We start from the raw sequence: 27,476 nt of genomic DNA on the forward strand, positions 1-27,476 counted from the left end.
ATTTTTTAAGAAGAAAAGAAAACCTTTTTAAACGGATCGAAAATATACCAATAACAATTTGTTAAGGATCTGTTTTTTTGTGAACCTTGCTTTTCACAGCTGTCGCGCTACGGCGTGTGTTTCGTTTATTTGACAGTATGTAGATCGTGGTAATTACATTCATGGCATTCGTTTTCTGAATCACAATCTGACTGTATGGGTGGTTACCTGCCAGGTTACGCTTGTGGTTGGTCAGGAAGTCGCCTTACATCCGCCACGTGCCCTCTTTCTGTTCCCAGAAGCTGATCATAGAATGGTTTTAATAGTTTACTTTCAAATAATGCAAACAGTATGCGACACGTGTTTCTCCCTAATTCTGGGCTCATCAGGCATACACACTCACTGCATCCCCTCTCGTGAATCGAATCTCTATCGTCAGCACCAGAGTTGAAGCCCCTAACGTTGCGGTCAGCAAGTTGGCTAACATCCGCCATGTGCCGTCTTTCAGTTGCGAGAAGCAGATCATAGAATGGTTGAAACTGTTGCCCCTAACGTTGCGCCACGGCGTGTGGTTCGTTTATACCTCGTGTCTTCTCATTAAACTTTTATCTCGCGAATATGTTATTGCAATCCGCAGCGGGAGCGTTTCTATAAACTTAATTTAAACTTACGTTTTACACCGTGCTTTGTTTCCCTTATGAACATGCTTGTATGCTTCACTCGCTCCCTTCTCAATTGTTTAATGAATTTTTTGCTCTTCGCTGTTTGCGGCTCTTCCTTCCTTTCTCCCTACTGCGTTCTTTTATCTCGCGAATATGTTATTGCAATCCTTAACGGTAGCGTTTCAATAAACTTAATTTAAACTTACGTTTTACACGGTGCTTTGTTTCCCTTATGAAGATGCTTGTATGCTTCACTCGCTCCCTTCTCAATTGTTTAATGAATTTTTTGTTCTTCGCTGTTTGCGGCTCTTACTTCATTTCTCCCTACTGCATTCACAGTCTTTTCACATGATTACGTGGGAGGCGTGATGACGTGACACTCAACTCCGCCTCCCACGGCCATCAAGCTGCCGTCCATTACAGTATATTGTCAAAAAAGAGGTTCCAGTTATGACCATTACGCGTTGAATTTCGAAATGAAACCTGCCTAACTTTTGTAAGTAAGCTATAAGGAATCAGCCTGCCAAATTTTAGCCTTCCACCTACACGGGAAGTTGGACAATTAGTGATGAGTGAGTCAGTCAGTCAGTCAGTGAGTCAGTGAGGGCTTTGCCTTTTATTAATTAGTATAGATTATACAGTAAACACATACATTTGATTTGCATCTGTACCAACCGATGTACATTTATAGTACTTGTAAAAGTTACCTTTTTTTTTTCCCCCACTTTTATTCTCTCAGTCACGATCATGATACATACTACCGAATGCAAATGTGGTGGAGGGATGGTATAGTAGGCTGCTTGTCTTTGTGGGGGAATGGAATAGCAGGCTGCTTGCTGCTTGTCTTTATCGGCACATTTACAGGACAAAAGACGCTGATGGAGAGGTGCGAACGGATTTAAGGTGGGCCAGATTTACGAGTTTTTTCGTAGGCTTTGGTAATTCTAGTGTTAAATACAGAATTTTACCATTATTAAGAAATACAGGTGTCATTTGACTTAATTAACACTATCTTACAGTATTTTTTGCATTCCATGAACAATTTGCTATGAAGTGTGATGAAGCATTACTTCATTTGTTCTTGCCCTGCATATGAGTTGGTAGTTGTATTTTTTTTTTTTTGTTGTAGTTATGGTTGAGCCTATTTAACTTTACTTTAGACTTGTTACTTAAAGATGGCTAACAGAAGTTAAACTTTGGGATAAATGGAGATACCTCCATTGCTGTCTGTAACTTTATCTTGAGTTTCAGTTAATGCCATTTAAGTAACATTGCCTTGTGGAATCACATACTTTACACATGCAACATTTATCTAACATTAGTGTAATCTCATCCTGCAAATCTTCGAGTGGTATTTCATATTGTTAGTAAAGTGCATCCGTAAGATTGCGAGCCTTCAATTAAATTACTACTTCAAGTTAGCCTAAGTATTTCTTAGTGTGTAATTTAACAACTTCAGGAATTCCCAGAAGCCTCTACAGATTTGTTTCCATTTGAATTACTATTTGGAAGACATCTATGTGGTACATCGAATACAGTCAAAGAAGGCTGGGAATCAGAGGCACTCCTCTCCATCAATATATTAAGAGAGTATTACACACTTACATGAATAGATTTGCCCAAATTTGGCCTTTTGTAAAAGAAAATTTGGAGCATATGCAAAGTGCTACAATAATGGCACATCTCTAAGGGAGTTCAATCCTGGGGATGGCGTCATGGTGTTACTTCTTATGTCTCACTCCAAACTGCTAGTCCACTGTCAAGGACCTTATAAAATTAACCAAAGAAAAGGTTTGGTCGATTACCTTGCTAAACAACCAAATCACAGATCCACTGAGAGTTTCTATCACAGGAACTTAATAAAGCTGTAGAAGGAAGGAGATTGCAATCTCAACTCTAGCCTCATTTGCCTAGATCCTCATTTGCCAGTACTATACATATTAATTTTGGTAGAGACTATGCCCAAACAACAGCAGGAGGTTGAAGCCACCATTCTGTCAATCAAACCAATAGATGATGAGAAAACTTGACAGACTTCCTTCATTGCGCATGACATTAGTACTGAGCCTGGAGTAAAAGTCAAAGAATGACCATATCACCTCCTGGAGATTGAGGTGGAGCTTGAAATTAAGTGTATGCTGGATAAAGAGTGAGGAAAGATTTGTCCCTGGTCCAAACCAATTGTGTTAGTATCAAAACTGGAAGGAAGCTGGCACTTGTGCAATGACCTCCACTGTATTAACCAAATCTCTCATTTTGATGCAGTATGAAATTCTGCTAGTGAATGAACTCCTTGAACAACCTGGGAAGGCCCACATCCTTACCACATTAGACATGACAAAAGGGTATTGGCAAATTCCCTTAATGGCATCCGCTAAAGAGAAATTGGTGCTTAGTATCACTAGTGGACATTGACAGTACTGTGTCCTACCCTTTGGTCTTTATGGGGTGCTGAGTGGTGTATAAAGTTCTTTGGCCTCACAATGTCAATACCTGGATAACACAGTCATCTATTCCAGCACCTAGGAGAAGCATGGGCAGCATATTTCACTGTTCTTCAGTCACTGTGTTTGGCCAGCCTTTGTATCAACCCAAGAAATCATTTTTTGGTTTAAAGGAGGTCAAGCATTTAGTCAATGTGGAGGGAGGAGGACTGGTTAAAATGCACTGTTCCAAGCTTGTTGCCATACTTAGCTGTCCCTATCTGTAAGCCCAGTGGCACACACAGGCTTTCTTAGGTTTGTGGGGGTACTACTGCCAGTTTTCACTTTATTTTTCTGAGAGAGGTATGGTCTTGGCTGATTTAATGAGAAAGCATGCCCCTAATACAGTGCTATGGGATGCTAAAGCTAAAGGTGCACTCAAGAACCTAAAGGACACCTTGACGTCAGCATCTGTTTTGACTTCTCCCGATTGTTCTGTACCTTTTGTTCTCCAGTTAAAAGCCTCAAACACCATCTTGTAAGCTGTACTGAGTCAAAACATTGACAGAGCTTATCACCCAATTATGTACCTCAGCTGTAAATGTTGGACTGGAAAGAAGGGTGCCCAGTGGTAGACATTAAATGAACTATTCATCAGCTGAGTTACTACCTTCTGGGCAGAGAGTTCACCATTATCACAGATCATGCATCCCTTCAGTGGATAACCACACACAAGGAGACCTAATGTTGGCTTACCTGGTGGTTCCTGGACATTCAGCCTTAAAGGTATACTCCACACAAAGGCAATTTTTTTTAATATACTACTTTCCCCGTGTTGTTTGTAGTGGTGGCCGAAGAAAATTTTTAATCTCATCCTTTTTATGGAAAAAGAACATATTGAGGATTCGTGTTCAACGGGACCTTGCAGTGACCAATTCTGGATAACGGAAAATGATGTGAAAAAAGATCATGGGAAAAAGAAAAAATATTTCAAGCAACTTGTGTCACATAATTTACATGTTCATTATCCACTCGAATAGTCAAAATGTGATAAATGTGTGCATTTTTGCTAAATTATTATTATTACTTCCTAAAAACTACAAATTGAATGTCAATAGGAAAAATGTAATTCACAGAATACTGTGTGTTTGAATTGATGACAGGATTCTTGATCAATGAATGAGGGGGAAAGATTAAAAGTTTTTCTTGACCACCACTATAAACTACTTGGAGTAAGTAACATATTTAAAAAATCATTTTTTCAATAAAGTCTTCTATTCCTTTAAACATTTAAAGTCCTAAATCATCAGGGTGTCCAGCATGCCAACGCCAATGCTCTTTCCTGTTTTCAAGACCTCATGGTTCGGGTCACCTGACCCAATGGGTCTGGCCTAAGTGAGAGGGATGGGGGGTATGCAGCACAAGTGAGAGTATGGAGCATCTTCATGAATTCCATACTGCTTGTTCTTCCGTCATAGGTTGTGAGCTGGTGCTGTCATTTATGCCTTTCCCTCTTTTGCCCTCAAATCTGAAGACTGACAGGTGGAGGAATCATCACATCACTCCCAGTTTCACCAAAAGACTCGCACCTTTCAGTCCCAGGGAATATAAGAACCAAGCCTACCAGAAGTCATTAATTAGTAAACAATTTGTGCCTGAATATGATACTATGGAAAAACCTGTGAGATGGACAAAACTACTTTTCTTGGCATTAAAAACCTGCCAATTAAACTGGGTTCATCCTGTACTGCACCAACACTTTATTTTCTCTTGTGATCGTATTACAGGGCTTATTTATCTTGTTTAACCTAAAACATGGATGTGGTAGTTTGTTATACATAACACAAATTAAGTAAATACTAAAACATATGGACTATTTATCTTTTAGAGTCTCCTTTATATACAATTAAATAAGACGAAAGGATCCCTCAAAATTCACAGTGAAAAATATACAACTGTTCAAATTATTAGGAATTTTCAATGCACTTTAAAACAATAAGAGGATATATAAATTAGCAAAGTGATCCTACCTCAATGATGCTCTGCAACTCTTCAACATAAACCCTTTCTGTTTCCAATAGTTCATTCATAATGAGCCTAAAGAAAACAATCAAAATAAATAAATTTATTTTATTTTGAAAGCATTTTCAGGGGTCCTTTAAATAGTTTAAAATATTTTTTGAAATATGCTTACTCTAAAATTATATTTGTCTTTCAGTAATAATTTCCTGAAAATTAAAATATAAAGGAAAATTTTACAAAAAAAAGACTGGATAACTGCAACAAAAAAGCAGATGGAATTATCAGAATTTTAGTGGTGTACAAGAAAAGAAAACATGCTTCACAACAACAAACTGAGGTAACATTATGAAGGAACCACAGAATAATATAATACTCTTTTAAAATGGCTTTGTATACCTGTCCCTAATTTGACTACTTCAGGGTTTCAAAAGCCAGACATTATCTATAAACCATTGGGAACAAGCTAGAAACCGGCCCTTGAAGGGGACACTGGCATTTTTGCTAAAGCTAACAAAACAATTATTGAAGAAAAAGGAAAAAAATGCCATGCCACAATTTTTCCCACCTTTTAATATTAGCCACTGGCAAAATAAATTATTTTTTTTATTATTTTCTATGTCAAAGTTATCAGACATAATCAAGGAAATAAAAAGTATAATCAAAAGATAAGCTGTAATATATAAAGAATATAGATATCATTTTTGAGACAAACAAGGTTAAAACATGTTTCAATGATTTTTAGTATAAATTAATGTATAAATATAAAGCCTCAAAAATAGTCATACTATCAGTGGCATATGCAAGGAAGGAGTGAACCAACCTGCAAACTGTACACAGAGGCTGCTAATAGACAGCGGTCAAGGTTCAGAATTTGAGCAGAGCTGTGTCAGGTTTCCAAGTTTATTACTGCAATAAAGAGTTTAATTTCAGGCAACCTGCTCTGGGGACTTACTTTATGTACAGTAATTGTAAGATAGGAAGTGAACTATTTTACCTTCAGCCTCAAAGGAAAATGGGCAGTGTTTTCTTGATTATTGTGACATTCTGAATTTCTTTTATCTTTAAATAATGTATATTCTCTTGCTACATTGCATGTTTAATAATATAGTGCTTGTCATTATAAATGACACTGTATTCCTTTATTTGTATATTCCATTTATTTCAGTGATGCAATGTTGCACATCTTTTTATCGGTTTTTTACTGCACTTAGTTAAACACTGGGCTTCACTTCGGATAATAACCCAGTTCAGGATACAATTTCTTGTTTATTTGACAGATGCGTTTCTACAATTCATCTTAACAGGATCAGAATACCATACAATTGTTTTACATATATTTTTCGGGGTACGTGAAGTCTCTGAATCAGAGTGGGGCCTTGAAATAGCCTTATGGTGTAAAGTGCAATATCCCAGGCACTAGGCCTCGTGCTTAATGTATTGTACGTATATTCGTTTAATAAATAATATTTGATGCAGTGTAGGCTGATATTTTTTCAACACCGATATTAAATCAGGCTTGCACTCAGTCATGCAAACAGTGATTCGTTTCAATTTGTGTGTGTGTCCTATACTTCAAAAGCACCATGTACTTAACAACAAAATAAAGGTAACATTTAAAGATTAAATATTTACACTCAACTCAGGCATTTACCTGGATAGGGTTCGTCTTTTTTGGCGTTCTTCTTTGCACAATGCACAAAACACTTAGTCAATTTCGCGTTTTGCTGACGCTTTACCAGGTTATAGTCCCGCGGAAAGCATTTCACGTTATCGCGATGTACGCGTGCGCGGCCCCTACTTCTAGGTGATTTGTTTGCGGTTGACACCGCACATCTATCTTGGTATTAAGAGACGAGCAAAGCAACTAATGACAATGTTTAAAGACGGTAATATTGTTTAATACATTCTCAAACAATCACAGTTTAACCATACGTTTGATTTTTCTTTTTTTACAACATTAGTAGCTATGAATGACATTATCAGAGACTGTTTTTTCATCCTGTCTTTGTTGTTTGTATGCACACTTCATTGAAAGGTAGGGCAGCACCATTACATTCTCAGGTTAAATATCATCTGAATAATTTATACGCTGATTATTACCGTAGTCCGACTTCTACAAGTAATAATCAAGGATTGCGCTAAAGCATGATAAATTATACATATTATCTTTTAAAGTTGAACTTCTCGGGTGTTAACACGTATGTGACAAAACAGCCGCCATCTGTAGGATGTCTGTTCAGGAGTGACTTGACAGACGTGTTTTAAAAACTAATCCGGTTTGACTAGTCCGCCTCACGGTCATTCCGTCTCTCTCTCTCTCTCTCTCTCTCTCGCTCGCTTACTCACTCACTCACTCCCCCACCCCACCCCATTCCTAATCGCGTCTAGTCAGTGTTGTAGAGACGTATTAGTGGCGGAGACGGACGTTTAGTACTGTGGCTGTTCCTTTTTTATTTTTTATTATAAACTTCCTTATTAACCGAAAAAGTGGATTCTTTTTCGTCCATAAAATCGTATTTGATTCTTTTTGATTTAAAAAAACTCTCAATATTAAAACTGCCTCCACGGACATTATCTTCTTTTTGGTAAGTAAAAGAATAAGCGCAAATGTTATACATTTATTTTTTAGAATGATATTTGAGAGAAGATGTTGTAGTATCTTCGTTTCAAGAACTTGTAGGTAGTGTATGGAGCTACAACAAGGGCTTGTTCTGTGTTTTCAAAAGAAAGTACTAAACTTTCTTCAATGAGCTTACTTATCTTAACAGGCTATTCGGGTGTATGTATACAAGTAACTCATTCATATTCAAAATGATTATTTTTCATATACATATTTAATATTAATTTTTAAAATTAAATCATACCATGCAACCTTGATGTTTGTAAGTTCATTAGAAAATGAAGGGGATGCGGTTTATCATGCAAGTCCTATTAATGGATAAATTGTATTTAAAAGATGGATGGATTTCTATATGGCATCTGTGAGAACTTGAAGTAAATCATTCAGTCTATGTAAATACTGTAAGTTAATTAATCTTCTATGGAATGATTTGCCCAAATGTGGTATTTAGAAGTCTGTCTATAGCATTCTTTTATCCTTCTGAAATGAAGCAGAGGCAACAGACTAAAAAGTTAACAAGCGGTTGGTAAAGTTTTCTCTTTTAAATTGTGCTTTTATTAGCGAAAGATATAGACTTTAACCTTTGTCAGTCTTATATTAGTACATTTATCTTTTCATGGTATCTATTTTTATGGCTTTTAAACTTAGATAATATTGTATTAAGACCATATATACAATGAAAGCATTTGGTTAAATGGTTATAGTTTCCTTATGACAGTTTAAAAAAAAAAAAAAAAAACAGGATGTGTACTTGCCAAAGAACACTGTTTGACAGATTATTGCATGAAATTTGTATACTTGTGCATTTGTGTGCTAGTGTTTAAACATCTTTAATGGAAGATTTGTACACCATTGTTTTAGCCTAAATGACTGAGGTTGAACCTTGAAAACTGTGAATGCAGTAAATCAAAGTATGAGGTCAGAGAAGCTGCTAATTTTATTATGCTGACAAAGCCTTAAATGTACTACTCTTAGTTTCAGGGCCTAGAGTAAGCTATGCAAATGCTGAACAAAGTGAGAAGTACGTCATGTCTATGGTCAGGTCAATGTTGTTTATTTTTCTCCACTAGACTAAAGAATGTAGTCCTCCTTTTTGTCCCCTGGTTTTGAATACATAGTGTTTAATGCAATTAGGCATAACTGGTTAATGGAAAAATATTTTGTTTTGTTTGAATTGGTTCTATGACATGGTTGTTAGGGGTCCAGATGAACAGTGACAAAGCTGATGTGAAGTGGGATGCAATTGTCGCTGGTGACACTAAAAAGTACTATTATATGATAGTTAGCTTGTGGTGGTATAAAAGAAGTTTCATTGGTGGATGAACAAAATGGCAGGAGAGAGAACTTAAGTACTCAAGAGTCTATAGAGCTGGGAGGAGACTTTCAACTTCAACGAGTAACTATAGTTCCTTGTCAGCTATTAAAAAAATACAGTTAAGTGTTTGAACAAAAAACCTTCATGTTTGAAGGGGAGGAACAAAGTGTGACATTTTATATATATATAATGTGGGGGAAATACAAGGTGTGAAGCATATATGTGGGGGAAATACAAGGTGTGAAGCAAAGAGTTTTTTTTTTTTTTTTGAGACATATAAGTGCATTTTATGTTAGAATGCCTAGTGTGTGGTTTGAGGGTTAATTAGAAGAAAAATGTTATATTGTTTATAGTGTGTGTGTGTTTATATACTGTAGGTTTATAGGGTCAATATTGTCACATGTACAGAGCACACTGACACTATTCCTTGCATATATTAATCAACATGCAGCACACTGAGACTCTGTGGCACATTAATCACATATAAACGTAGTTGTATCCTTTTAGGGCTGGCACGGTGGTGTAGGAATTAGCACTACTGCCTTGACACTGGGTTTGAATCCTGTGCTTAGTCACTGTATTTGTGGAATCTCCAAGTTCTCCATGTGTATGTATGGATTTTTTTCTAGGTATGCCAGCTTGCCTCCCTCTTTCCAAAGATGTGTATATTAGAGAAAACTATAAATTGGCATTCTGTGAATGTGTATGTTTGAATGTGCCTTGCAAACGACTAAACACACAATCTAATTTGGCTTCAGGTCATGTACTTTAATGCTGTCAGCATAGGCTCTGGGCCCTGTAAACCAAGATTGGAGGAAGCAGGTACAGAAAAAAACTAAATAAAAAAAAAACCCACCAAAATACCTTGTTAATGGCACAAATAAATATCAAATATACAGTCATATCAACAGAGCACACATTTGCAAGTCAAATCACAAAGCACACAGGATTAGATATTAAAGCAACAAGTTACTAAACGGTTGTTCCACCAGTCCATGTCAAAATCATAACTATAAGCCCACTTTTCCTAGTTAGGAAAATTGTGGCGCTGTGCCAAATTAGCAGCTGCTTGATGATGCTGAGCTATTTGGAGTCCGTTTTCCAGCATATTATTGTTGTAGGTAAATAGTTGCTGAATAGTAAAGCACTGTTGAAATGGTGCAAACCACCTCCCATGTTTTTTGTACAGCTCTCAGCACATTCATTTTGTCTGCTACTTAAACCCTCTTTTTATGGCCTCATGCAGCTCATTTGCTGTGTTTGCTTTTATATTCATTCAAAAAGATTTGTAAACTTCCACCTCACTTGGTACATAGAGGACAACGTTTATTTATGTCATTACACTTAAGCTCCTAAACTATGGATCCTATATAGAAAAAATCAATTGCATTATAGGGGATTTAGAGATCAGTAATTTTATACTGGTAACATTTTTTTTACCTAAATTCTAGGAAATCAAAATGTAAAGCAAGACCAGCAGACTGGTTTTCAATGTTGACACTGTGGTTCTAAATTGTCATGTTGTGAACATGATAGAAAGGGAACATAAGTGCTGCAAGTAGTGAATTATTATGAATTTACTTTCCTGACATCAAGCACATTCAGGATAATTTAATTTGTACAAGGGTAAATAATGTATACATGTATGTTTTAAGGTTGTAAACAGACAGAGAATTGTTTAAGGAATGCAAATAACCATTCAAAAGTTCATTTTTAAGCAATTTAATGTATTATTTCTAGTAGATGCACATTGAAACCATAGAAAGTGACAACAGATTCTCCCAAAGGACTGACTGTTAACTGCATTGAGTAAGAAATCGTGGCACAAAAGATGCAAAGCAAAGGATCGGGAAGGGAAAAGGCAGAGATCAAAAAGATGAACATTTACCAAGTATAACAATGCCTAATACACTAACCAAATATAAAGTCTTGACTCCCAAGTAAGGATTTTCACTAACTGAACACAAACAAGAACTTTTAACTGTATCCAGAGACTTGAACAGGGAGAGTAGCAGACTGCTGTCTTATATAGGTTGAGTGCAATGTCATAATTGGCATAATGACATACTGTAAATGTATGTATGTAAAAACACCCAAAATCCATAGTGCTTCTAAAAATCTATCAATTACTGAACCTGCTTAAGTATAGCCATAGCCTGTGGCAGCACCACTGGGTATAAAGCAGGAATCAATCTCAAATGGGTACACCAGCCCATGAAAAGGCACACTTGTTCATACATACACACTCATTCATATGTATATACTGCACCAGTTTAGAGTTGCTAATTCACGTAACATGCATGTCCTTTGAATGTGGGAAGAAAACTGTGGTACTTAAAGAAAAATCCATGAAAACACTAGGAAAATATTCAAACTACAAATACACACAGCTTGGTCAGGATATGAACCAGGACTCTGGATTTGTAAGGCAAGATCACCAACCATACCTGAAAAGGCTACCAATCTTTTATTGAGCTTTAAAGTGGCTAAATGTATATTTCAGACAGGCATAAAGCTTTAGCCTCTTTCAAACAGTATACATTTTCTAACGTGACCGTATTTATGAAAGGGAATTTTTTTTTTTTTGGACCAATATTAGATGAATGTAAGCCATGCCTTTTACATAGTAGTTCTAATAACACAGGTTAGGTATATATTTAAATCGGTTATAATACCTGTTTCATGCTATGTGAGGCTAGAGAGGAACAAATAAAAAAGCTGGCAGCAGCAGACTCTCTCTCTCTCTCTCTCTCTCTCTCTCTCCCTGTTATATTACCAAATATAAAAAACACACCTTCAACTTGACGTCAGTCCATTGTGTATAAGCATATGCATTTGTCAACTCAGCCCAATACTATGTCTTTGGAATCTACAATGAACTTAAAGTGAGCATTATGAGGACATACTTCACACAGAAGACACACCTAACTGCATTTTAATCTAACACTCGAACTGTGTGGTTAAACACTCTTTTTTTTCTTATTCCCAGGCTACAATATTGAATGCAGATTTACATATCTAATATTTATTTAATCCCTGGATAATCCCACTAACATTGCTGAGAACATTTTTGGCTACTATGATAAAAATAATGAAGCCAGCAATATGTATTAAATTAATTGGCTTTTGTTACAACAAATATTATAACAACATTTTAACAAATGTAATTGTAGTGGCAAGGGTATCACATTGCCTCATGGTTAGCATTTCTGCCTCACAGCTTCTGGGAATGGGGTTCATTTCCTTGCTGAATGACCATCTGTGGAGATTTTCAATATTCTGCTGATTTTCTTGCTACATTCCAAAGGGTAATTGGTATCAGTAAATTGTTTGTGACTGGTGCCCTCTCCTGGATTGGTTCCTGCCTTGTCCGTGATGTTGCTGGTATGGGCTCTGGCTTTTATAGCCTTGAAACGGATTAGACAGGTTTAATAATGGGCAGATGGATGGACACCATAAACAGTCATGAGGATATAATTTGTTCTCTGGGTGTATGTTTCTGCTAACTTCCTTTTTTAATAATTAAGACGTAGGAATATTGGAAGAGTACAGAGTTTTTGTCACAATGTGCAACTTCCCCTTTGACAACATGGCTAGTATGCTTAATTAGTTGTGTCATGTGAAAATATTTTTTTCCTTTTTTTGGGAGTTGGTTTAGCAAGTAGTTATGAATCACATAGTGGGTGCACATATTGAGTATTAGTGATTATGAGACTTAGGTTATAGGCATTTATAGTTTAAGGAATGAAGTTGGTATTGTTTGTGATATCTGAAACCACAGCTAGGGAGTGCGTCTGGCTTGTCATAACAACCAAAACCTTAGGTTGTTGGGGAACTATAATTTGCTGCTATTAGCAATGCGTTGTTTGTATAACAGTTGACATAACTGACAATATCTGAAATAATCACACATATTAACTTACTTACTTTACATATTGGTAAAAACCTCTCTAGTGTGAATTTAAAAACATTGGTGGAACAAAGAAATTATGTTAGCATAATGTTATATGCTTAATTAGACAGTTAATTATAAGTTAATATATTCTTATTTAACTTTATACATTTTCATAGTGCTACAAAAATGATTTCTGTCATGTTTATTATCTGTTAATTCATTTTTTATTATTGTTATACATTTTCATAGTGGAGAACAAATTGCCTACCAGTTTTTCCTTTTAGTTAAACTTTGTGGAAGGCATAGTGAAGCTGTGAGTAGCATTGCTATCTATTCGAGTCCAGGGTGTCTTCTGTGTAAGGTTTGAATTTTCTTCCCATGTTGGTTTCTATCCATAATTTAAATATGCGCTTCTGGGTTGAGTAATAAGTTAAATTTGTGCATGTGCCACTTAATATGGAATTGACACCTGTCTTGCAAGGCTCTTACATCCTTCATTTCTGACATGGAACAAAACATCTATAAAATTAAAGGATGGATTTGTCTTATCCTTCAAACTTGCAACCATTTCTCCACTAGCTGTGCCTACTTTGTCCAAGCCAATGCCTTGGGGTCCTGCGCCTTCCCTGATAGTATTAGATACAAGACAGGAACCAGTCCTTAGAACCTGTGGTAAATAATAAGGATCTGTACATTAGAAGTACCATACTCCTGTGCAAATAACATTAACTTTGAAAGAGCTAAACACTTAATAATCTCATTTGCTTAAGATATTAAATTTTAACAATTCATGTAGCTGAATGGCCTCTGTCAGATACTAGTAGTAGTTATTTAAAACATTTCAGAATAACATTATGGGAAGAATAACCAAGCAGCCTATAAAAATATTTAACTAGTTTTTGATTTTCTTAAAGAAAATGCATGTGAGAGGTTTGTGTGAGCTATCCATTAAACTTGATTTTATACCTCTAGCTTGTGTGAATAATAATAACCATATACTGTATGTATACTGTATATACCAGCCAACAAATCATGTTTTCACACCTAACTACAAGATGCTGAATGTTCAGTTTGACTTGTTTACTTGCAGCAAAGCCACATCTTTTTAAGTCAGGAATTTATTGTCCAAATGAGCAGTTCAGTGGTACCTCCAATTTACTTAATCATGAAAATGTGTTTACAGAGTAGACACATGTTCATACATTCTCAAACCAGCTTAATTCCATTTAAGATCTTGGGAGACTTGAGTTTATCCTGAAAGCAAAGGGCACAAGGCAGGAAACAAAATGAATGCAGTGCTATTCTACTGTGGATCACGTACATTCACACCCATACTCGGTCACACTGGGACCAAATAACAGTTCTTGGTCCACCTACCATGTACGGTAGGTCTTTGGAGATATGGCAGGAAGGACATGTGGAGAGTGTGCAAGCTGAACACAGATTACAACAACACACAGGGTTTGAACCAAAGACACAGGATGCTTAAGACAGCAGTGGAAACGAAATGTCACCGCATTGTACTACCATTGAAACAATAAAATTAAAAAACTTGATTTGACAAAGACTGATAGAGGTTTAGAATGCTGTGTTTTGTTCTTCTCGGTACTCAAATGTGGCACTTGGTGCCATGGCCCACCTGCCAAGTTGTTTTGCCTGCCTAAGATAAAGTCATCCCTGATGGAGGATCGCAGGAATCGTGGAAAAGAGGGGTCCTTTCATCGGATTGGCTGGCCCAATGCTGTTTCAGCCGTTGAATGGCCAAATGGGGGAGGCAGCTTGATGGATGAAGGCTCCAGGACTCTAAAAATATCCAAATCTTATTATATGATATCAATTACTGTTAAATTCTGCTCCATACTTCTAAAATTTTTATTTTTAATTTTTTTTTTTAATTTACTTCTAAAATAACTTTTTATTTTATACTGTATTGAGGATTTGTTCTGTTCTGTGTATTGTATTGTATTGTATTGACCCCCTTCTTTTGACACCCAATGCACACCCAACCTACCTGGAAAGGGGTCTCTCTTTGAACTGCCTTTACCAAGGTTTCTTCCATTTTTTCCTGCAAGGTTTTTTTGGGAGTTTTCCTTGTCGTCTTAGAGAGTCAAGGCTGGGGGGCTGTCAAGAGGCAGGGCCTGTTAAAGCCCATTGCGGCACTTCCTGTGTGATTTTGGGCTATACAAAAATAAACTGTATTGTATTGTATTATTGAGCTCCACATATGAAGCAGAAAGATAAGAATCGTACATGTTATTTAGACTATATGCAATTTCTTTTAACACTTTAAATAATACAGTGGAACCTCAGTTCATGGCCATAATTCGTTCCAAAACTCTGGTCGTAAACCGAGTTGGTCGTGAACCGAAGCAATTTCTCCCATAGGATTGTATGTAAATACAATTAATCCGTTCCAGACCATACGAACTGTATGTGGGGGTGTGTATATATATATATATAATATATAAGTTTTTAAGCACAAATATAGTTAATTATACCATAGAATGCACAGCGTAATGGTAAACTAAATGTAAAAACATCGAATAACACTGAGAAAACCTTGAACAACAGAGAAAACTAACACTGCAATAGTTCGCGCTATAGTGCTAGCAACCGCTCGCTAAAAACACTTTTTTTAATGAGTTTTAAGCACAGGGGGAAAAAATGAACATTTGAAAATCCGTAATTTAATAAACCATCAAGAAAAGTAACATTGCAACAATGCAGGCTACGAACCGATCACTGTAAATAGAACTGAAACAAAAACAAGCCTTCTCTACCTTATGCGTCCCTCACTCGCTCTCTCTCGCACCTGTGTGCGCGCGTGCGTCTCTCTTTTGCTAGCCAGGAGCGCCTGTGTGTGTGTCTCTCTAGCGTGCTCCTGTGTGTGTGCGCGCCTCTCTCTCCCGCGCCTTTGTGTGTGTGCGTGCGTCTCTCTTTTGTGAGCCTGGCGCGCCTGTGTGTGTGTCTCTCTAGCACGCTCCTGTGTGTGTGCATGTACGCCTCTCTCCCGTGTGCTCCTGTGTGTGTGCGCGTCTCTCTCTGTCTCTTGTGCTGCCTCTGTGTGTGTGTGTGTGTGCCGCGCTCTCTCGCTCTCTCTCTTGCTCGCTGCACAGGAAATGCACAGGGAGAGACTGAACATGTACAAACCGAAAGGGAACCTGGCTTGTTTGTATACCGAGTGTGTGGTCGTGAACCGAGGCAAAAGTTTGGCGAACTTTTTGGTCGTAAACCGAGTTCTATCAGATTTTTGATAGGTTGACTAACTGCTAAAACAGTCCCTGTTATGGTCAATGGCTACTGTGTTCAGGCTTATGGAGTAAGGATATAGAGGAAGGCACAAAGCTGAAGTAACATCTCTCAAGGTAAACTAATCCATGATTAAAGCTGCACAGAATGTTTCTCAGACAAATGACTATGACCATTCACAAACACCTTTAAAAAATTTGAAATTTCAAAATTTTTTACAGTGAACTATATTAAAGATATTGCAAAAATATTTCATTTCCCCCACAAATTTCCTTGAAGAATAGATGTGCAATATGTCAACAAAATTGAGAAAGACATGATGATTGTAGGTTGTTTTTTTTTTTTGTTTTTTATGCAATATATAGACACACACACCTAAAAAGGCTTGTGTGCCTTAACAGCAAATTCATACAATATTTAGGGCAGTGCATTGATATTATTACCTGCATGTTTCTTATAGACTAAGGACAGTAGTTCAATACCAACAACATACATGAAATGCAATATCAGGCCATTCTATTCAAGTATACCAATTATGGAATAATATGGGGGGGCACATTCATGCATTCTTCTTAAAATCTTAGTCTGTTGCATTTGTTCACCTTTTAGGGGTAAACGTTAGAGAACAGTAGAGCCTAAATATAAATAAAATAATGTCTTTTTGTCTTGCTTTGTATATCATATTTTGAATAAAAAACATATAACATAATAGTGTACCCTTAAATGCTAGATAAAATCATTAAACAAATGTTTCACTCATAAACCAGGGTACAAATATATTATAATCTAATCTCTTTAATTCATATAGACCTGGGCTCCTGTTTTTGCCCAGCAGTTTACATTTTGAGGAAAAAGAAACTATCCCATGGCTAGTTAACGGCACCCAAAATACACAGACAGCATGAGAAAAATGCTTGACACGCTAAAAACTTGTTTAAAACATGGATGAGGACAGTCACTCTGTGATTATGTCAGCAAAACAGAAAAACATTCACTTTTAAATAAAATAAGCATCACTGCTTATATCTCCTGTCAAATATGAATATCCATATCCTGTTAACAAAATAGGATTACAATGCAAAAGACAGAGAAAGTCTGCTTTTCTAGCAATAAGTAGGAGTGCATTAATTTGAATATGAGAGTTCCAAAAATTGTGTATTTGAGCATAAAGAAACACAACTACAAATAAACTAAATGAATGTGAAACGCTAGGAATAGAGTTCAGTACATGTCCACCAACTGACCAAGAGTACTAAATATTCAAAAACATGAAAGTTCATTTACTTCATTGAGCGCACACAGTATGACAATATCCACTGTATATTCAAATACAGAATGTTCACCTTCTTCAAGTTACATAATAGTTGCCACCATCAAAAAGGACTTCATATCATCAAAACAAAAAAAAATTGTAATGATGTGTTTTATATGTCCCATAAAGTAATGGCCAATTAGAACCTTTGCAGGGCATGTGCTCATTTTGCATTTATGCCCCAAGTTCTTTACTGTAACTGAATGTAGTGTATCATTTTGGCTGTTATGTCCAAAAAAAGTACACAACCCCCTTTGTTTCACAAACAGTTCATCATAATAGAGTTTTCTTGCTTCTGCTCTGATGAACCTATGTATGTAGCAGCTTCACATTAAGCATGTGTAACTTCTCCATTAAGCATTAAGCACATTGAAGGTTCTGGTAGCAGAATCTTAACCATGTGTTTTCTATTACTAGACCTTCAAAACACAGCCAGCGTTTGCATTTGGACATGGTCAAAGCTTTAAACATCTTAGATAAACTTAGAATATTCTTCACCAGCTTTACTGGTCCTGAATATATTATATGTGAATCTGCAATTATAATGCATGGGTAGAACTCCCTTATGCAGTTTCTTCAGCACAGGAATATTTTTAGCACCTTTTAAGGAACCTGGTTTGCATAACTGATGCTTGTTTTGGAACCACCTACATATCCATCTTCTGCAAACCTTCAAAACAGTAATACAGTATATAAAGATGATCAGTCAGAAACCTGGGATGAAAAATCATTTTTGTAATAAAGTGTTTTCATTTATGAAACTATTGGAAAAATAATTATTTGTGCTACTATCCCTACAAATAGAAACTCTTAAAGCTTTTTAGTGCCTGCCTGATCCCATCTCAGATTTGAAAAGTATCAGTAATAATGATGCAATGTGAAGTGTGCTTAAGTAAGAAACTATTTTAAAAAATTCATTACTTTTATGTAGTGGTCAGATGCTGGCACTCTAATTACTTTAAGAATCATATTAATCAACACAGATTATAAATGTTTGCATTGTCCTCAGCTGTTTCTTTCTTATCCTGTTATTTGCTGAAGGTATTTACTGTTCTGCATTTTTTCCAATTATTCAAGTCTCCCTCTAGAATATTACTTCAAAATTAAACAAAAAGACTTTTCATCTGTAGGTGCCTTGAGAATTTACAGTTAAGCTATCTTGGCTTTAAATCCTGTGCACTTTTCTTTGAATATTGTTGATTTACCTATACAGCAGAATCGAACCATGATTTTTTCACTATGATTGATCAACAGAAGCATTTATACTGTGGGTTCTAATATGACTGTAGGAACAATTTTAAAAGTTAAATGATAGTTTACTCCTCCTCTCACTAACACAGTCATACTGAAAAAAAGTTGCAGAAAGGTCTTTTTTTTCTTTTTTTAAATTGTGATCAACCAGAACATAGCTGTTAATCTTTATAACATATATAAAGTCCAAGAACCACAGTATCTGTAATCACAATCACATAAAACTTTGCTCTACACTTGAAGGGTGGGAGTAGGCAAGGAGAGAGCAAAAGGATACTCTGTGCATTGCTTAAAGTATTCTTCCTCTAAGGGCTGGTTTATACTTCACACTCAGAACGTGTACATGCACGCATCATATCATGGCTGCCACACAGCATGTCCTCAAATTAACGCGACACGTGCGCGAGTTGTAGTACCAGCAAAAAGTTGGGGAGCACAGTGTGATCAAGTTGTAACGTGAGTCTCTGTTTACTATCTACATGTGACAAAAAGCCGCTTTGTGGATCCTACATGATCAATGTGCACGCTATAATGTTTGATGAAGTTAGATGTGGTGAAGCAAAATGCCGATATACAAATGCATATGTGGTGCTTTTATATTCAAGCGTTGCATATTCCCCAACGTAATGATGATATGATATATTTTAAAAGTCTCACATACCATCTTCTGTGCCATCTTTTTTTTTTTTTTTTTTGTGCACCTTCACAACAGCATCAAAATGTGCGGTGGTGTATTTGAGCCACAGAGAAAACAAATTAAAGACATAGTGAAAAGGTCTATTTTGTGATTTAAGTGGAAATTTCGGCGTTAATCTCGAAATGTCCACTTTAATCTCGTAGATTATTTTATCATTAAAGTAGACGTTGTATTCGTCATCTTAAAACTGACCCAGCCAATTGTTACATGCTTCTGGGGCTTCCTCCTGACCTGACAGCAGCGGCAAGCAGCAATTGCCACACAGAACACATTAAATTTATGATATTCCAGCTCTCTGCATATTTAGAATCCTTAGATTTATACTTGATATCAGTTTCATGATGAAATGCATTAAAGTATGTATGTTACATTTTATAGATAAGTCGTTAACTTCATTTAAATAATGAATACTGTTAAAGATTACACATATGGGGGTGGCACAGTGGTAGCGCTGCTGTCTCACAGGGAGTCACGTCCCTGGTGTTCCTTACCTGGAGTTTGCATCTTTTCCTGGTGGGTTTCCACAGTGTGCTCCAGTTTCTTTCCAAACACATGAAGGTTTGGGGGATTTGGTGACGCTAAAATGACGCTAGTGTATGTGTATGCTTATGTTCATCTTGCAATGAGCTGATGCCACATCCAAGGATTGTTTCTGTCTCGCACCCGATGCTTGCTGGAATGGGTGCATCCCTGGATTGATGGATGTAATCATTAAGCATCCTTTTCAAAGATATTGTGGCAAAGTGTCCTTGTAATTTAATGGATGTTTCAGGCAATTCACAACACAGCGAAGTCAAACGTTTTCTCATCGTGAAGATACCTCTCATTGCCACCTGATGGAATCTTTTACATAAAGTACGCGCACAAGTATAAACAGTACAGCACTTGCATCCACTGGAGCTCGCGTCACGTCGCGTGAAGTATAAACCCGGCCTTAGCCCATGTCTTAGAAATTGTAATATAACATGGAAACGTGGGCACCTTTCCAAACCGTGGTGACTTTTCTAAGCAGTCCTATCGGGAGAAATTAAAAAATTAAAATTAAAATTTTTAAAAAGTCATTGCAGTGTCTTCTAGTGAGTAGTAGGGTTACTTTCAGACCTGCGCCTAATGCTACTTGAAAAGCATTGGATTTCCTGTAACTATGAATTGGTTTAAATGGGAAGTGTATTATCCATCCATTTTCCAACCCGCTGAATCCAAACACAGGGTCACGGGGGTCTGCTGGAGCCAATCCCAGCCAACACAGGGCACAAGGCAGGAACCAATCCTGGGCAGGGTGCTAACCCACCGCAGGAAGTGTATTATATGGGGGATAAATAAGTTGTTTGATAGAAAATGTCAAGTTCATAATTCTTTTGCAAGAACAAGTCTGTAAAACCATCTACATAACTACATTTAAGGAGGAAGAACCAGAATACCTCATTCAGATAGGGCACATGAAATTTATTTTAGTTTTTCCAATGGTAAATTTCTTGTTTTTAGTGATGAGGCACCTTTTTCTTTTGAAGACTTCAGTTTTTTTTCTTCCTTTTTTTTTTTTTTTTTTTTTTTTTTTTTAATGGGTTTTAAATGTATAGAATGGTATATTTGATGTCACTTGCTAGTGCAAGCAAGCATGTAAATGATGTTATTGTTTAAGAGGTACAGTTAAGGTGCTGTTCACTATGCAAGTTTCATAAATGTATAATTTTTGAGATTCTACGGCAACCATTACTCATTGTGTGCCTTACCATTACAAGGCATAGCCTTTTCCAGGGTAATCATTTTTGCTCATACAAAAGAAATTGATCTACTTTTCATGTATGCCCGGTACTTTTGGTTGTTTATTTTCATTTGTGAGCCATGAAGAAGTGTTATAGAGTGAGAAAATCAAGGAGGGACTTTGAACATTACATTTCATTTTAAAATATTTTCTGACTGCCTTGTGGGTATAATATGAGCAATTTGTACCTTCTTGTTGCAGGGTGTCATCTTTGAAGTGGCACCTGCAAGCATAACTGACACACATCACTTGGAAGGCAAAAATTATTCGCAGAAATTTATCAGCTTACTTTCTTTGAATGGAACTAAACTGTGACAGCATTTTAGAACATTTTGTAAATGTTTAACTTTCAATCTTTTTTAATTTCAGTATTAGACATGGAACTGTAATGTGAAATAATTGCACTGACTGCATGCTCCATTCAAGTTTTCAAGGCACAGTAGCTATTGTAGTCTCATGTCTAATAGAAATGTTGATTTTCATTTGTTCATTTTACTGAATCACAAATGAAAATAAAATCTATTTTTAAATTCAATGGTCTTGTACCTCTCATTCTTTCAGCTTTTCCTCGCTCTAAATACTTCATGCAAAAAACTAATACACAATGAACACACATACAGGTGCAAATGGAACCAAGTTCATTTTTAATTGGTTAAAAAAGAAGTAACTAAGAGATCAGAACTGTAAAGGAGTTGCTAAAACAATGATGATATATAAATAAAGAATAAGCACCTGTGCATTAAGTGCTGCAATTGTAATAGAAAATTGTGAAGGCTTATAGCCAGGCTATCTAATTATGGAAAAAGTGGTTTCTAGATGTGAAACTGCCTAAAACAATATCAAGAATTTAGCGTGTGACCCCTGAAATAGGTAAATGTTACTTTTGCAGGTTAACATTGAATATACAATACAATACAATACAGTTTATTTTTGTATAGCCCAAAATCACACAGGAAGTGCCACAATGGGCTTTAACAGGCCCTGCCTCTTGATAGCCCCCCAGCCTTGACTCTCTAAGAAGACAAGGAAAAACTCCCAAAAAAAAACCTTGTAGGGAAAAAATGGAAGAAACCTTGGGAAAGGCAGTTCAAAGAGAGACCCCTCTTGTCTTCTTGCTGTTGGCCAAGACCGTTTTCCTTAAATGGATAACTCTTTATTGTGGACTTTATAAGTGAATAATTTATAAAGGAGTTTAATTGCATTTAATAACCTATCACTTTAAATCACTAATAAATGTACCGGTACTTTTATATAACAAGGTGGACACTAAGTTCTAGATTGAAAATCATGCACTCTCTTTTGTTATTGTTTTGTGTTTATTTTATACTTTAATTGTCCTGTACTTAGTGCCGGGTGGTATACCGGTTCATACCAAAAACGTTTTTTATTTTTGTTATGATATGGATTTTTTCTTATACTGCAACACCGGTTTAAATAGCCTAAACAATGTTCGGAACGTGGAGCAGCAGGAAACTGTTTAAGGGGGGACCTTTTTCACTGCTGCACCACTAAACACACATGCAACGGAGTACATGCGTTAGTGGAAGTATTGAACTGTGAAAATGGACAGAGAACATTCTGAAACTGAAGCAGTAGCAGACGATAAAATTGAACACGATGACACAGAAGAACTTTTGCCGAAACAAGGAGCCATGTCTGTTGTCTGGAGATACTTTGATTTTAAAAGGTCGGATGTGGACCATTATGTTCAAATGTGTGAATACTGTTTCTGTACTACTGAATAATACTGCAAGCCAAGTTGTGCTTGCTTTATTTTTTTTCAATACTGTGTAATATACCTGGGTACTGTGTAATAGTGTGACGACATGTTGACTTTATTCTCTACATTTCTACTTTATTCTCGTAATTTGTAATTAAAGTAGAACATCGTAAACTACACTTAATCTTAACATGAATATTTAATTTACTAGATTTTCTCAAACCCCATTATAAGTTATGTAGCACATTAAATGCTTTGTGTTAAATGTTTCCCGAGCCATGTTAATCACTATGTGATTCTTAAACTGACTTCCTCTTGCACTAAGAGGAGGCGCAGGCAGCGATCACCACACAGAATACATTAATTTCATGATATTCCTGCTCCCTGAACATTTAGAATGCTAAGATAAATACTTGATATCATTTTCATGATGAAATGCATTCAAGCATGTATTAATCATGTGGGGGCACGGTGGCGTGGAGGTTGCACTGCCTTGAATTTGCATATTTTTCTGGTGGGTTTACTTGGCGTGCTTCAGTTTCCTTTCAAAGTCATGTAGGATGTGGGGTTTTGTTATGCTATATTGACCCTGCTAGTGTATTGCTCGTATTCACTCTGCGATGTGCTGGCACCCTGTTCAGGATTTGCTCCTGCCTCACATGCAATGCAGGCTGGGATGGGCGCAACCCTGAATGGATGGCATAATTAAACATCATTACGGCTTTATTTTCAACATATATTTTTTTTTCTTTACTATGTCTGTAGTTTTTTTCCTTCACCGTGGCCTTAATACGCTTCCGTAGGGCTATACCACAAATAGCATTATAAATGCAAGTTGCAGTTTTATTTATGCATATAGCTTGACTTGAACCAAGGTCCATATTAATGCAGTTTGCCTTAATAATGGTTGGTAAAGATATCATCACTAAGTTGCACTTGTTTTATTTTATTTTATTTTTATTTGGTGAATACTGTGTAATGCACCTGGGCTTGAAAGTCTTGAAGTAATAGTATTATTACTGGAAGTTGCAGTATTATTTATTTTATTGTTATTATCTATTAGTTTAAATATTATGCAGTTTAATGGTGGTAAAGTTGTTTAAAAAGTCACTTTAATGTGTCAGTGGACAGAGATTATTAACATTAACAGAAAGTGTAGTTGGTATTTATTCCTTTTTATTCAGTGCAATACAACTTTTGACAAGCACCTCTGGATATTTTACTAAGTCTAAATGCCTCTTTAGATGGTTGAAAATATGTTGTCAAAATTATAGTTTAAGTTGTTTCCAAAATTTGTTCAAATAAAAAGGTTCTATATTTTGACTGCATCTGTCATGCAGTGTGATTCCTTCTCTTCATTAGTGCCACCCCCTTGAAAATTATCACTTCATGGGGCCATGCAAACCTGTATTAATACTTGTGTGTCATTTTATACACTGTACAATGATCATGACAGTGGAATAGGTTATTCTTAGCCAGTCTACTGCAGTAACTGCAGTGGAAAATGTGGTTAACATCCATTCATGCATGGGGAAAAAAATACCATTGAATACAGTGAAACCGGCATAATTTTGAAAAAATACTGTAATTTTGAATTTTGGTCATACCACCCAGCACTACCTGTACTTGACTGGGATCCCTTGTAGTACGGATTCCTGTGTTGTGTCTGATACTCCCAGAGTAGGCTCTGCTTCCTTGTCATGCTGTAATGGAAAAGACTGATTTGGAAAATTAATGGATAAAGGTGTAATTTATGATGTTCAGCAGTGATTATTATTGGCTTCCAGTTGACTCCTCAACTAAATTGGACAGAAATGCAACCACAATTGTATTTGGGCAAGAAATATTTTTAGTCTTGTTGGCATTGGTCATTGCTTGTGGAACTGAAAGTATCTGACACCTGAGCTGCTTTAACTTGTCATTGTGCAACAGAAGCATTTCTATGAAGGGTGAAATCCTTGCATTTAGATCGTGCAGTTGATTTGTTTTTAATTACGACCATGCTTTTATGTGATTTCCTTACGGGCACTTTTAGCTCCAACCCACCTGACAGTAAGTGATGTTTCTTTTTGTCATCATGCTAAAGCTATATATTGAACTGTCACTGAATGTATGATGTATGATTAGGGAGTGGACAATTTTTGAGCCATGCAATCACCTCTAACATGTACATATTTAGGATATGGGATGAAATTCATGTGAATATGTGAGAAGTTGATTTTTCTGAATCTATACAGTCAGTGTGTGGTTTGGAGTGTGAACACATGACTGAAAAGTTGTTGCAAATAATATACAGTATATTTAGACGAAGCCACCTATACATTACTGAAGACAGTTGTATAGCATCAGGAATCACTTGTACAGATGAAGTAATGTACAACTATAAACTACTCTGAGTCTGGATGGTTTAGGATGTGAATTATCCTGTTACATTTCTGGAAGACTGATATTACGGCATTCTTGAAGCAAGTATTTTGCACTCATACATAATGATTTCATGATAAGTGTAGTATAAGTAAGTAGCACATTTTTTCTCTTAAGCTTTTCATATGCACAGAAATACAAAATACATTTTTATTTATATGGTACCTCACATTTATAGAAAGATAAAAAACCTTAAATAACATTTACAGTCTTTAGCAGAACTGTGGTAACCGCAGGCATAAATACAATAAGCAGTATGCAGAATCAATTTATTTTGTATGTTTTAGCCATTAAGCACTTATTCTTTGAAAATGTAAATTACCTAAATTTAATAATCTGGACCTGTACTAAAAGCTGTGCTTTGCAGCATTTTACTGTGAATGATTAAAATGGAACATTAGCACAATGGTAAACAGTTTCGGGTTTTGGTTTGCCTTTATAATATACATAGCCATTTGCTAGCAAGCACAGAAATAATATTAATATCTACACAGAAAATTATCACTCATTATTTTCTTATGTATATTTGCAATTTTTAATCAGCTAATCAGTTATACACACAAAGCCATTTCTTATTTTATATATGCTGTAGCTCCTTTTAATTAACACCGTTCCAAGGTGCATTACAAGTACAGAGCTTTGTCATAATTTGATTATATATACTATATTTTTTAAAAACTGGAATGCAGACAGGTTTTTTAGGGGTCAAAAAAACAATGATTCGGTGGCATGGATTGACTTTCTAAACCACTAAAAATTGTAATGTGTATAATCATTTCTGTTTAAATTGTGCCTTTATTCTCCAACTCGCTCCAAAGGTGAGCCAAATGAGAAATACATTGCAAACTTACTAAATGTAAATGTATTTATTAATTACAAAAGAAAAAAAATATATGACTGAAATGAGGAAGGAAGTTTCTAGTTTTCAAGACTGTTGCAATAATAGATTAATCAACCTTTTCCACTGCTTGAATAATATCCAAATGATGTACTGTATGTTAGGAAGTAATTATTTTTGTTTGAGTTTGAGAGATTGCAGTAAAGTATTCAAATATGTTTTTGCACTTTCTTAAATATGCTGTGTACTGTGTGTCTTATCCCAAGTAATTTTTATGTAAGGCAACCTTACATGTAACATTCACCACAGCAGGTGTTCCCAGAAGCCATGATTATAATAGTCATTGCATACAGGAACGCACAGTGGAGAGAAGGCCTTGTAGAGGAGCTGGTGGAGCTGGAAATTTTCATCATTTACCTAAAACTAATGCCCAATATAAACTCAAGTTAGAACATAATGAAAATTATGTTAACTCTCAGTTAAGTATCAACACTATTGTGGAATTTATAACACTACATAGACAATGCGTAAGTGTTTTCCTCATTTGTCTGCAGCATTTCACAAAAGTATGCTTTTCTGTTTTCCTTATTTAAGAGATATATGCAATACATTGTGGTGCTGTTTAATAATGTTTTACATGTAGACTACCTTCAAAAATATGTATTAGAAATTATAAAAATCTGGCAGATATTGCATTTACATTTAGTAAAACTGATCCTTGCTGTATAAGTAATGTAAACATTACTTTTCAGCTAGAGTGTTCCCTGTTGTTTAGCACCTGTGAGAGATGTGATGAACATTTAAACAAACTTTTTACAGTGTATCCCTGGTGTTTAAGAAGGGTATATCTTGTTGGTGACTTGTTGCGTAGTTCATATTAAAATCTGTCATTTGATATACATATCCATCACCTTTGTAAAATTGCATTCCTTCATCTCCGAAACATAGCCAAACTCCATCCCTACCTCTCCCTCTGTGATGCTGAAAAGCTGGTTCATGCCTTTGTCTCATCCAGACTGGACTACAGTAATCCCTCCTCGATCGCGGGGGTTGCGTTCCAGAACCCCCCGCGAAAGGTGAAAATCCGCGAAGTAGAAACCATATGTTTATATGGTTATTTTTATATTGTCACAGATTTGCACAGAAACACAGGAGGTTGTGGAGAGACAGGAACTTTATTCAAACACTGCAAACAAACATTTGTCTCTTTTTCAAAAGTTTAAACTGTGGTCCATGACAAGACAGAGATGACAGTTCCGTCTCACAATTAAAAGAATGCAAACATATCGTCCTGTTCAAAGGAG

The 27,476-nt window shown here is 36.1% G+C and overlaps 2 protein-coding genes across 9 annotated transcripts in view; one reads left to right on the forward strand and one right to left on the reverse strand.

Moving 5' to 3' along the window:
• The window catches only part of mcf2l2 (MCF.2 cell line derived transforming sequence-like 2), a 399,475-nt gene that overhangs the window by 124,480 nt on the left and 247,519 nt on the right, over window positions 1–27,476 (reverse strand). For all 7 annotated transcript variants that reach the window (XM_028794595.2, XM_051923916.1, XM_051923915.1 and 4 more), the window contains exon 16: window positions 5,095–5,161. In XM_028794595.2, coding sequence (XP_028650428.2) covers window positions 5,095–5,161 — 67 coding nt within the window. The remainder of the gene's footprint in view (window positions 1–5,094; window positions 5,162–27,476) is intronic.
• Window positions 6,743–27,476, forward strand: part of b3gnt5a (UDP-GlcNAc:betaGal beta-1,3-N-acetylglucosaminyltransferase 5a) — a 36,941-nt gene continuing 16,207 nt past the window's right edge. Inside the window, exon 1 of one of the 2 annotated variants that reach the window (XM_028794599.2) lies at window positions 6,743–6,972. The gene's annotated coding sequence lies outside the window, so the exon portion shown is untranslated. Of the gene's footprint in view, window positions 6,973–7,491; window positions 7,672–27,476 lie in introns of those variants that run through there. The other variant, XM_028794600.2, reaches the window with a different exon arrangement.

Source organism: Erpetoichthys calabaricus, chromosome 2 (assembly GCF_900747795.2).
Source record: "Erpetoichthys calabaricus chromosome 2, fErpCal1.3, whole genome shotgun sequence".
Taxonomy (NCBI): domain Eukaryota; kingdom Metazoa; phylum Chordata; class Cladistia; order Polypteriformes; family Polypteridae; genus Erpetoichthys; species Erpetoichthys calabaricus.